The sequence below is a fragment of the Thunnus maccoyii genome, chromosome 14 (genome assembly GCF_910596095.1).
Source record: "Thunnus maccoyii chromosome 14, fThuMac1.1, whole genome shotgun sequence".
NCBI classification, from domain to species: domain Eukaryota; kingdom Metazoa; phylum Chordata; class Actinopteri; order Scombriformes; family Scombridae; genus Thunnus; species Thunnus maccoyii.
Genome location: NC_056546.1, coordinates 24,529,506 through 24,542,248, shown reverse-complemented (window position 1 = coordinate 24,542,248; position 12,743 = coordinate 24,529,506). Strand labels below are relative to the sequence as shown.

Below are 12,743 nucleotides of genomic sequence, written 5' to 3'. Positions count from 1 at the left end.
GACATCTATGCTGTAACAGCCGGAGCACAGTCCAGCAATTTAGAAGGGGGTTTAGACCCTCCAGGATTCTGCCCTGAATCAGACCAGGAGCAGTTCAGTGCAGCCACATACAAACTAACGGATGCCCCCCTGGAAAGGCACAAGCTGCAGAAAGTCTCACATGCAGACACAGAGAGTAAGAAGAAAGAAAATCCTCCCAGAGCTCACAAACAGAAAAGAAAAGAAAAAAAAGTTCATCTCTACAGCAATTAATTCCTTTCACTTTTACAAAAATAATTTAAAGATCAATAAGGATTTGATCACATTTAGTGAAGTGAACAAAGTACTAATGTAGATGACAGATCAATAAAAGTGTTTTTATTTTTGAATCAATCACTAATAAAATTGAATGTAAAAAAACAGCATGGAGGTACCCCTGAGATGTCTGACTTACATACTGTAAAATGCAATAAAAAATAAAAATGAGAACAACCTTCATGGGCATGGTTCTTAGTGATCAGCGATTTAAAACAGCTCCTCAAAGGGTCCCAACATTTTACCAGTTTACAAGCAAAAACATTTCAAAATCCGCCCGGAATAAAACCATAATTATAAGGCAGATTATTCTTCAGAAATGCATAAAATTGAATAAAACACTCCTTTTGACCGAGTGTGTCTTTTGTGAGAAAGTTGTGGTGCCTCCGACAGTAACATGGCAAAGATCTACCAGTCCAACAAAACAAAAGAAGACCTTCATGGAGCTTCTGTCTTAAACTTCTACAGCCCCCAGTTCACCAGAACAAACCCGCTATCCATTCTCAAAGCAGCATGTCTGAATATCTCAAATAAAACGCTTCCTACTGTGAAGCATCTGCGGTATATTTGAAGTCGTTTAAAGGGATCTGAACCCTCATCTTTTTTTTTTCTCTCTCTTTTTTTTTTTTTTTTATCATAGGTTGTTTCTATTACCTCTACAACAGCCTACACCGTGTTGTGATGCGTGTAAGTGTTGCGTCTCCTTTAAGAGACTTGAGCATGAGGTGAGTCTGGTGTGACCTCTATCGTTATCACAGCTATGTCGACAACCACACGGCTAACTTTGTGATTCAAATACACGCATTAGTTTCCAAGCATCTCTTCTAGTGGCTCCAGCCTGCCACACATGCACACACACACACACACACACGCATTCACATGTCTTCGCCCAAACACACACACACACACACACACACACACGCGCTCATGCAGGCTCGGTCAGATGAAAGTCTTCCTGACAGGAGGGGTAGGTGGGGAAACACCTCCCGCCCAGCGCCCTCTCCTGCTGCTGCGTGTTGACCTGCCAGCCTCGCTCACAGTTTGGCTGCCATGAAGTTGATGTGAGGCTTGACCAGAGGGAAGAGAGGAAGACTCCTCTTGAACTCAGTCATGTCCTGAACCAATGAGGGCTGCCAAAACAAACACAAGATGTTAAGTCGAGAGTGAAATCTTGACACTATTCTGAGGTTAAAGTCCTTTATTCATTTGGTGTTGTTTATGTTGTTTTTCATGTGGCTACTGTGTCTGTTGTAAACATATCAACCCGATCTTGGCAACACTGAGCAGAAAGTGGGACTGTGACTGACAAGAGACTGTCAACATTTGCCCTTCCTGACCTAATCACATGTCTTTATTTATTTATTTCTGCATGACCTGCATCATGAAGACAGATCAGCAGTCTGTGGGCTCCACTATGGTTTTCCACTATTAGAGACTGGTTCACTTTTTAAAATCGAGCCGGATCACCATGGTAACCTGTGCTGCACAGTCGCGACCATGTGACTCTGGGTAAATCAAAATGCAAATGATCAATATTGCTGTATGAGAAAACCAAATCATTTTCAAAGCCACAGAGAAGAGAACTATTTCATTATGTTCATTTTGGCTTCACTGATGCATTGAATGTTTGTTTTTTTTGAATGTTTTTCACTGTTGTGTTCAAGTACAACATGCTGCCACTGTCAGTACTACATGTTTTTAGAGATTGTTTTCAGTCAGGAGGGCATCTTCATGCATTCACTTCTTTTCTTCAGGTCAGGCAGCACAGATCTGTTTCACTTTCAACTGTTTTTAAACTACAAATCAAACTCTATTTCTGAGTGACCTTTCAGAGAAACTGCTCTACATGCAATTAAATTGTTTTCTTAACTCTAACAATAAGTTAGGAACGTCGCTGTCTGATGTTCAGCCTCAGTGGAAGTAGTCAGGACAAATGTAGACGTCACTAAAACTTGATCTGAGCTTTTGACTATTGATCACAAAACATACTGGAGGAACACACTGGACTGTCTGGAACTCTATCTGACGGCTCTGCTTCTTATTTATCTGGCACAAAAAAGCACAAATGTCATTCAGGTAAATAAATTAATATTACATTTATTTACCTCACTTACTTGCTTGTATAAAAATTCCCACTTATTTATAGGCTTAGTCTTTAATGTTTCTATCAGTTGCTTGCTGTAAATCACCAGTATCACTGTTGCATGTCATACTTGGTACTCCAGTGATGGTTGTGTTCATGTTGCAGGTGACTGAATTGTAATTAAGAACGCCTGCTTTTTCATGTGAATGTGCTCAACAGAAAAACCCAGAGTGAGCCAGTTGATAACCAGTCTATACCAGTTATCCAGGATCACAAATATTAGGCTCAGTGAAGCTAGATTTGGTTAAACTAGCTTTGTGGTTCAGGAAAAACAAAAATCTGAACAGACTGAACACATGTTGGTAGTGAGTGAAGGGAGAAGCATGAATTAAGAGCCTGATCGTTACTGTACCTGTGGCAGGGAGGGAGCAGGAGCCAGGTTGACATCATTCTGAGCGGGGAACTCTCCCACTATGGGACCTGGTAAACACACACACAGAGTGATGTACAGGTCAGCCTGACACTGAATAAAGCCGCTCACCTGCAGCGTCTAAATGAAGCTCATGTGACCAACATGTGACCTCAGATACTCACAGGAGTCCAACTCTCTGGACAGGACGTGCACCGACACCTTGTGTCTCTTTGGAGCCTCGACTGTCAGCCGTTCCTGCGGGGACACAGATGGACAGGTGGGGTGAGGGATGGAGATTTGATTATGGTTGGTTTTCTTTTCCATGTCAAACAGCATCATTACCATTAAACCCATGCTTCAGACATTATTTAAACGTAAAAAAACAAACAGCACATGAATAACAAAATATGTTATAGTTAGTTGGAATGACTTCTCACTGTGTTCAAACTTTTTAGAAAAACGGAGTTGCTTCCGCGGAAGGGAAAGACTCATTGTGGCCCAGCTGGCTGTGTGTTTCTCACAGTGAGTCTGGGATCAGCTCTGACAGGCCTGCAGAGATTTAGCTGCAGTCAGACCTCGTCACTGTCTCTGAATGGAGGATTATATTAGACTAAGATTTGGCTCATCAGCAGGTCAGACAGCATCAACTCCAGCCACCAAAAAATGAAAAAAAAAAAAAACAGAAGAAAAGAAATGAAAATGATTCTGCGATGGCTGCTGATATGACATTAGAAATGCATTAGGTTTATTCTGCATGAGGCCTGTAATGGTTTCTGCTGGGCTGAGATAATGCCAATTCTCTCGCGGGCCATGTGTCTTTGGCCCTTTATCCCCCTTGAAACAGGGTGGCTGGCTGTCATTATGGCGGCTGATATGCTGTGGGCGTCCTGTGTCAGTGTCACCTCCGTGGCTATGAATAGAAGCAGGAGGAGATGAAAGCTAGGAGGGCAGACTGAACCCAGTAAAACCGTGTGTGTGTGTGTGTCTGGACACACACACACACACACACACACACACACACACACACACACACACACACACACACACACACACACACACACACACACACACACACACAGATTTAAAGGTAGGTGGTTTTGCTCATATCAATATTGTCCTTTTATCAGAAATGTAATTATTATGCCATCACTGCTGTGTACTATATATGATGAATATTCAGGTAGTCTGATGATATTTTTCTGTTGTTAAGCTGATCAATAAGTAATTTATAGAAAGGAGATAAAACATCATTCTATGGTCACAATCTATCAAAAGCACCATCAGCTGTTCATTTACCAGCAACATCTATAAAAAATGCTAAATATAATTTCTTTATTGCCAGAAACTTGTTATTCACCTCTTTTTTGGGTAACTAGGGCTCTTAATTATCAATAAGAAAATATATTGGAACATCTCAAACACTTTAAAAGCTGCTGTAATGATAATAACAATAATAATAATAATAATATAAAATAGTAATAAAAATGAAACTCATGTTGATAAGTTCAGATCGGTTTAACTGTGTATAGAGTGCAGTGGCACCATGAAACAAACTGTTGAGCAAACATTCTCACTACAAGGTCTATTTAGTAGCTGTTCTGGGGCTTTCGATCATATCACATGGTCTTCACAGCAGATGGAGTTTCCCAATTGTCAAGAAATTGTAGATAAATGTTACAGTCGAAATTCTAGTTTCCAGTTCAGTCTTTGATTCTCAGCTTTTAAGCCGACATGGACGAGAAGTCCTTAACATGCTCAAAACCGAAATCTGAGCTTCCATGACAACTGTGCAAACTCCAGCGTCATATCATCAAAAACTCCAAAACAGCTACTGAATGCAGCTTGTGCTTTCATCATTTTCTCGAGTGCTGTTTCCAAGGTCAAGAATCAACTTTGGTCCTCAAATAATGAGCTGTCAAACACAAACATGTTTTTTTAAATCATCACTATGACCAAAATATTCACTCTGTACGTCTGTTACTGTTGTCTGTCTATGATATGATCAAATATTGAAGTAATATCTAGTCAGTACATGTTGAAATATTTTAACAAATGGAGGTTCAGGGTTATGCCAAACTACAGAGGCTTCACATAACACTGGAGTTATTATACACTGAATTTTATTATTACAGAATTTTATGACTAACACGTCATAAAATGTAGGATTATTGTCATAATTTATGTAGCTGCCTCATAACGAGACCTCTGCTGTTGACGCAGCGTTAACCACAACCACAAAGAACCACAGTTAAAGTCAGATCATCATCATCATTTAAGGCTGCGCAAATAAAACTGTCAGTTTGGGAAGTAATTCTATCTTTGTTCATTATAATATTATTTCATTATTTCTTTATTTAATTATAGGTTTAAATTCTCAAAGCTCAAATTTGTTTGGTGTTTATAGTTTCAACATCTCATTGATGATTAGAATATCTGACCTTCTTAATTAAAAGGAAACCATAAAACTAAAGTGATTCCCAGCTAACACCAGCAGCTTCATCATCCTATGTCTCTACAGAGAGTTCAAAATGTCCCATGATATGAATCGTGTTTCAGATCTGTTTTTTTGGAACATCAGACTTTTCTGAAATAAAAATGAAATGTACTGGTGCTTCCAAACTAGCAGATAATATCTATTCAAGAGCCAGACGGAGAGCTGAGAGAGCAGAGCAGCAGAAACCACAGATGTGTCTCCGCGCTCGCTGTCTGTTACATGTACTCAAGGGTAGACACTGTGATATGAAGTTTGTGCTACTTACTCTGTAGAAGTGCATTATGTTTTCTTTTGTCAAAGTCTTCAGATAGGCCACTTCAATGTTATCTGCAACACAACAGGAAAATGTAAGTGTTCGTTTCAGGGACATCACTACTGTAGTGTTTCATAACATGAGAAGAGCATTTAAAAGACATGCTGGATAGTACGTAAAGTAGATTGTAGCACATTTACTCAACACATTTCTCTTTGTTTCATTATGTTAAAAGTAAAGTTAGAGAGAGAGAGACAGAGAGAGAGAGAGGGAGACTTATTATATATGCATTATTATGTATTATCCTTGATGCTTTGGCAATATTGTTCATCTGACATTCATGCCAATAAAGCTTACTGAATTGAATGGAAAAAACAGAGAGAGAGAGAGTGAGAGTGCAGTGGTGGTTGAGCGAGCCAGTGAGTGAATGAAGAGAGGGAGCAGCGGTAGCCGGAACAAAGCAGTGAATCAGATAAGTAAAACGTTATTTTCTGATTGTTTCACAGCGGTTACATTCTAAAGTACAAACAAACAAACACGCCCACACCTCCGCACAACCCTGTGGGAAGGTGCCGCATTACCGGATTTAGTGTGAATGCAGCCTAACACTGCTAGTATCAGTAATCACCACCACTCCCTTGGCAGCCTTTCAGGGAGCCATCACTGAGGGCTTTAGGCAGATTACCAGTGAATCGGGTCCATTACAATCCATTATGGCACTCAGGAGAGTGCTGCAAGAGAGAGGTGTGCTACGGCTGCAGATTATTTCTGGCTTTAATCGATCCCAATTTGTGCAACCCTAAGAAACATTCTGCTCTCCTCTGGGTCTGTCCAAAATATGGAGAAATCTCAAAGTCTCTAAGCTTTTCATAATAACCAGATAGATCAGAAAGCGTTTTTTAATATATTCAAATATACCTGTTTTTGGCTTGAGGCCTAAACAGAATGAATAGTTAGCAGTAAGGTGAGGAGGACTGTCAAGAGGCCTCACCTCTGTCAAAATTATACTGCTGAGAGATGATCTCTCCCCAGTACTTGGCGCACTCAGCAGACAGCTTCTTAGGCTTGTCCAGGCGGCGGATGGCCAAAGCCTGGATGTGTTTCTGGAAGGCTTCCTCGCTCATCTCCTCCACAGCCTTCTCCATAGTACACAGGAAAGCCTCTACACGGCTCTCCAGGTAGTGGGGCGCCTTCTCTGACTGGATGATGAAACGCAGGCCTTGGACTCCGTTAGCCCGCCGGGGCCCACTGAACACAATGTAGCCTTGGGGGTGCAGAGGAGAAGACATGTAAGAGCTCAGCAGAGAGGACAGACAGGATACCTTAGCTTGTTCAGAAAAAACTGTCTCTGTATTTATCTTGATTTTGATTTTAGGTCTGGCGCTATTATTACAGCACTCCTTCCAAGGCTATGTGGTATACTTCAGTCCCCAAGTTATTAAACATCATCATGGCTGACAGCACTTTAAAAACTTCACTTACACGGTTTCTGGTCTTTATAGAGCACCATCTAATTACTGGAGGCAGATTAAAACGGCACAATTCTCAAAGAAAAAGGCCTGAATAAATCATAAACATAAAAATAAATAAATATAATCTTAGAAGCAAATTTTACACAACTGCAACAGCTTTTTCTTATCTCCCCGCATCTTGAAAACTGTGTCGGAAGATGCTACACAAGCTGTGTTCACCATAATAGTTTGCATTTTGTGGGCTCACCCAGCTGCTCTTTGGTTCTCAGCGTGTTGAAGCAGGGCTCAGAGATGATCTGACAGAACAGCTCCAGCAGCATGTTGTCGTGGGTGGTCTGCATGTCTGTCTGGTAGTAGATCTCAATGCCACAATTGTTGTGCACCTCATTCCTCTGCTGGTAAACGTACCAGCCACCTGAGAGGAAAAGGAGAATATTTGTTTAAGTTCTTTATGTAATGCAACCATCTAAAATAAACACATTACCATGGTAATGATTTCAAGCTGGGCCTGAAATAAAAATCCACTTTTTATTCAATTGAAGACTGAAGGCAGAGATGGTGCAGAAATAATAGACATGCATTTTCATTCTAAGCAGTGACTTTATTTTGTTGCATATGGTGTTTCACGTGTAGGGAAGAAAATTGAAAGTTGATTATCATGCCCAGGGGTAGTATTGTGATACATGTATTGGACACAGGTAATGAAGGAGTAAGGAAAAAAGTAATTTCTATCAAAATATTGAAAAACATTTTTATTTTTTTTCCTGGTAATATATGTGTGCAAATTTAATTATGATTAGAAACCTGGAAAAGCTCAAAGCGATTCTGTCAAATGTGACTAGACTTTGGTAAGATAAAAGTCATATATGTCGAGAAGTAACACTTAGCATGTAAACAAACAAACAAGCCGTTCTGTTGACCCAGTGATCCATGAGCTCAGATAAGCTATGAAATAAATTTTGCCAGCCCCCCTGAACACCTTTACGTAAACCTTTCCTACAGATGATCCTGTATGTATAATCAAGTCTTTCAAAAATAACCAATCTGCATACAGTAACTTTCACAAGTGTTGCCCGCAAAAAAACAGTTATGTTTGAGCACTTTCCTTGCGGCATAGATGAGTGCAACACAATATAACAGGAAGGTTCAGACAGAGGACAGTGGTGACGCTCTCCAGAAAGTTAAAGACGTACTGCTGAATGCCAACATCATTTTTGCTGAGTTGGTCTAAATTGGACTCTTGAAGCCTTTCATCTGTTCTTTAACTTTTCCTTTGAGCGTAGCGTGGAGAGGGGCCCTCCATTCTAGCATGGGGAAACCTGGTTCCTTTAGCACTCAACTTGAGTTTCTTTGAGTCCATTGTGATCAAGCTTACTGTGGAGTTGAGGCTGGGTAATGCAGGTACCTTTACATACATGCTGACTGAGCACTCTGGCTCTGCGCTTCGGGAGTGTCATGACCACAGTTTTTATTCTTCTCAACATGTCAGGTTTTCTAAAGTCTACCAACACAAATTTAACTTGAAAAGTGATCAAAAACTTTTTGAGGCAATAGGGTCTTTGCTTAATCAAAGCATTCATGTGAAGGGTGGAAATTTCAGGCTTGTGTGTCATTGTGTATTTTGTTCTGTCACAGCAAGTTAGTGTTAGAGCTGAAACTGCATATTTTCTTGCTACACAGTTGCAAGCTTCACAACTAACTTACTGCTTTAAATGTTCAATCAATCAATTTTTAAATATATAAATTACAAGTATGCAAGTATTTTGTACCTTTCGCAACTGATTTTGATTTGAAAAAAGTGATTTACTGTTTTTACAACTATATCTGATATAAAGATTTCTATAGCAACAGAAAAACCATAAGTTGTATAGTTTTGTTGTTGTCTAGTGTTAGTCGTTGTATTAAAAAGTAAAATTTCTTTCTATCGTGACCTATGCTCAACAGTGAACCTGAATGCCTCCTGTGTAATCACTCGCCGCTGATGATCTGCTAAACGTGCTGCTAACACTACGCTTTCTGTCTAGACACGGGGTAAGAGTGTCCATTCTTGATTAAAAGCTCTGGTTTAGCTGTCTACTTTTCTCTTTTTAAAACACTTTTCTCTAACTCGTCTCTGGTCTCTCCCTGACATGCTGGAATCAGTCGGCAGGGACCTGAAGCTCCGCCCTGACCCTGCACAGAGTGGAGTGGCTCGCTGATAGCTGGTTTATTCAAAGTTTATTAATATCAAACGTATAGCGTGTCCAAATTGCACCAAAATTCGACATTGCACTCCCTTGCATCCCCAGCCATACACCCGGCAAGTGTGGAGTTGATCGGATGAACGCTTCTCAAGATATGCGAAGGACATACATACATACAGAGATTCCTTCATTTAGTAGAGAGATGAATGTGTAACCGGCCACAGATTTAAGTCAACTTTCAGCTCTGAAGCTTTCAGCTGCAAGTGTGATAATGTGTTTTTTGGACAGACTGTCGTTCTTTTAGTGAGCCAGTTTTGTGTTTACATCCTTTACGTCCTTCTCCTGCACTTCTGCTCTGCATCTGACTGGCAGTATGGAGCCAAGCCTGGAAAATGTCTTGGTGGGCTACAGGATGTCTCCAGGTGGCCCTGGGCAGCTCTGGTTTTCCTCGCCACATCACTCAACTTTCCTAATGTAATCAGAAAGGCAGCACAGGTGCTTTGCTTTGCGTGTGTGTGCATTCGTCTTTGAGCTGCTGAGAGGAAGGCGTGTGCGCATTTTGCTTAATGACGTCCATTTCCACTCAGTGACAATTATGTTCCTCTGAGGAAAATGTGGGTTACTGAATTTAATTAAGTCTTTACAAACGCAAGACAGCGTCAGTGATGACGAGGGCAAGAGCGCTGGATAAGTACCCTTCTGCTTGGTCGCCGTGGAGACAGTCATGACTGGCGGATGATGATTAAGAGTGCTTAACTGGTGTGTGTATGGGGTGTGTGGGGAGTACAGAACCTACCGTCTGGAACCTGCACCTCTCTGTAGCGAATCAGTTGGCTTGGAAGGAGGGGCTTTGTGTGAGCGTGCTCAATGAGCGTGTCCTCCACCATTTGCATCATGCCAAGAGCAGACTAGAGAGATAACAGACAGGGGAGGGAAAACAAAACATTTTAGTTGACAAAAATCTGATTAAGGAGAATTCCACTCCCAGAAAAACATTATGTATCATTTAGCTTGGCAATCCATGGATTTGCAATTTACAGATGAGAACAGACTGGAGCACACAAAGACCTTTGATTCTGATGAAGACAAAGTCGTGTTGAAACATTGGTCTGTTTGCACTATTAAAGGCTGCTAATCAGTGTGCTCCAGTCTTTTCTCATCTGAAACTTGCTGTTCCTCACCTGAGAAGCACCTGATTCAGCTGCATATTGCTGGAAGATGTGCAGAGAACCTCTTTCTAATTAGATTTGCAATTTACCTTTGTGTTGTGCACATTTTCCCTTGACCTGGCTCCTTTCACTGTTAGTGATTTTTTTATGTACATATACCAGAATTTCTTCTGACAACTCCCAACAAGCTGCATTAAGCTGTGGGTTCTACGTGACCAGAATTAAGTTATCTTGACACTGGACATTTTCCATCAATTTCTTTAGCAAATTGATTGTACACATGGCTATAGCAATGCAGTCAACTTCTTCTTTCACTAACTTGTCATGCAGATATGTTTGGTTATATTTGGAATAGTGAGATATTCGCAGTGTGGTTAAAATGATTTTGTTTGTGACTCCCAAAGCAATGTACGTTTCCAGAAACAAAGTTCAGTGTAGTGAGGATAATCCACAGACACTTAGTATTTTTTCACCTTCTGCAGAAAATAGTTGGAAAATAATGAGTTCTGTGGATTATCTTCCTGCAGCAGAAGTCTTTGTAGCAGATAACTCACAACCACTGCAAATAAAACCAAAACCACTGGGGGTTTATGTTTTTCTCTAATTTAGATTAACAGAGCATTTGAAGTTACTGAAGGGAGGAAAAAAAAAACCCACCAAACATAAAAAAGTTGGGCTTGTGGAGCAAAAGTTTAAATATTGGAGCAGAAAAAGCACATACCCTGCATGGCAACAGTATTTAGCTGTTGTTGCCATTAAACCACAAACTGGACACAGTCATTGAAGTTACATCACCAAAAGCTGTTTTTAAATCATGTTTTAAGGTGATCTTTTCCAGCTTTTTAATCTGCCTGATTTGATGAGGCTAATGAATACAAATTTCTCATCAAAACATGACCACGCACAGTCTCATAACTACTTGGGTCACTTCTTGCTCTGATGTTTCAGAAGCAGGTCTACACCGCTGCTCTGTGATGACGAAATGGATCATTGCTCTCACTGGTGAATCCAATTCTCTCTCCGCCAGACTGTGACGCTGTCATCATTACGAGGCGTAAAGCCGGGTGCTGCGACAGCTGGGACCTCATATAAAGTGTGACTTGATCGCAGGATCTTATAAGAGGTTTTCCACAATAATCCTCTGTGATACCATTGGGAGGCTGAAGGTGACTGAAATGTTGCTCGAGTAAAAAAAAAAAAAAGGTGTATTTTATATTCACTAAGTAAAAATGCATACACTTATTTTATGAAACTTACTGCCTCATTGTGAAGGGAAAGCTTTACTATTGTGAATCTACAAATCCATCAAGGCAGAGATGTAACAAAATTCAGATTCTCTCAGCTGGCAGTAAAAACACAGTGACAAACCTCCTTGGTGATGTTGCCATGGAGAAGGGCTTCAATATGTAACCGGGACAATAGCTGAGGTATGAAGGCCTTGAGGCGTGGGAGAGTTACATCTGGAATACAGATCACAGACAACAGCAATCAATCAGAGAGCAATATCCCAAGCAATTTCCTGAGCTGCTATCAAGACAATCAGTAAGAAAAAGGAATAACTGGTGTGTGTGTGTATGTGTGTGTGTGGCTTCTCCATTGTACAGCAATAGTCACACAATAGACATTCACACAAGTCTGGTTACACACACTAACACATTCACTTACACATGCACAAAAATTAAGTCTGTCTCAATGTGGGCTGGGCAATCTGAATTCAAGCAACGTCTGACCCAGATTCAAGGAGCTAAGCTACTACAGACACACACACACACACACACTTTACCCAAATGATTGTTTGTCCACAGCACCACCAGCACACACAATCTAGGAAACGAGACTGAAAGTGTCTCACAGATCCCAGACAGGGGACGGCGGGAGGGTAAGGACACTGATAAGGGAACAAGCCGTGGTAATTGGAGGCCCTGGTGACTGGGCTACAGGCCTGACCCTGCAGGTTAATTGAGTCTCGTGTGAATCCGAGGATAGCCTGTGTAAGCTCTGTGGTAAAAATATAACAATCTGCCCTTCAGGTTCCAGACTGGCACTGCGGAAAGGGAAGACTGCAGCTAGGGAGGCATCTGCTGGAGGACAGCCTCTGCATTCAAATGAGGATTTACGGAGGAAAACAGAGGGAAGAAGAAGAGAAGGCAAGAGCTGAGGTGAGAGAAGCAAAAGAGTAGCCCTTTATCCACTGCGAGCCCAGAACTTCAGCCTAGAAACTGAGAAATAATGACATTTCTTACTGCCATTGTGATGTTTGTTGTAACTATTCAACAGAATGTATGTATTTTTAGGCCTCTGCTGAGTTAAAATGTTAATTTCAGACACTGCTCACTATTTACAAAACTCCCCTTTCTCAGTTGTAAACAGAAGAACTCAATAT

The 12,743-nt window shown here is 40.9% G+C and overlaps 1 protein-coding gene across 2 annotated transcripts in view; it reads right to left on the bottom strand.

Annotated features, from left to right (window-relative positions):
• Positions 1 to 335: 335 nt before the first annotated feature.
• ide (insulin-degrading enzyme) overlaps positions 336 to 12,743 on the bottom strand; it is a 30,729-nt gene continuing 18,321 nt past the window's right edge. For both annotated transcript variants that reach the window (XM_042432620.1, XM_042432621.1), the window contains exons 18-25: positions 11,729 to 11,820; positions 9,988 to 10,099; positions 7,256 to 7,423; positions 6,528 to 6,800; positions 5,549 to 5,610; positions 2,972 to 3,044; positions 2,790 to 2,857; positions 336 to 1,424 (exon numbers count right to left, since the gene is read on the bottom strand). In XM_042432620.1, coding sequence (XP_042288554.1) covers positions 1,329 to 1,424; positions 2,790 to 2,857; positions 2,972 to 3,044; positions 5,549 to 5,610; positions 6,528 to 6,800; positions 7,256 to 7,423; positions 9,988 to 10,099; positions 11,729 to 11,820 — 944 coding nt within the window. In that variant the 3' untranslated portion in view covers positions 336 to 1,328. The remainder of the gene's footprint in view (positions 1,425 to 2,789; positions 2,858 to 2,971; positions 3,045 to 5,548; positions 5,611 to 6,527; positions 6,801 to 7,255; positions 7,424 to 9,987; positions 10,100 to 11,728; positions 11,821 to 12,743) is intronic.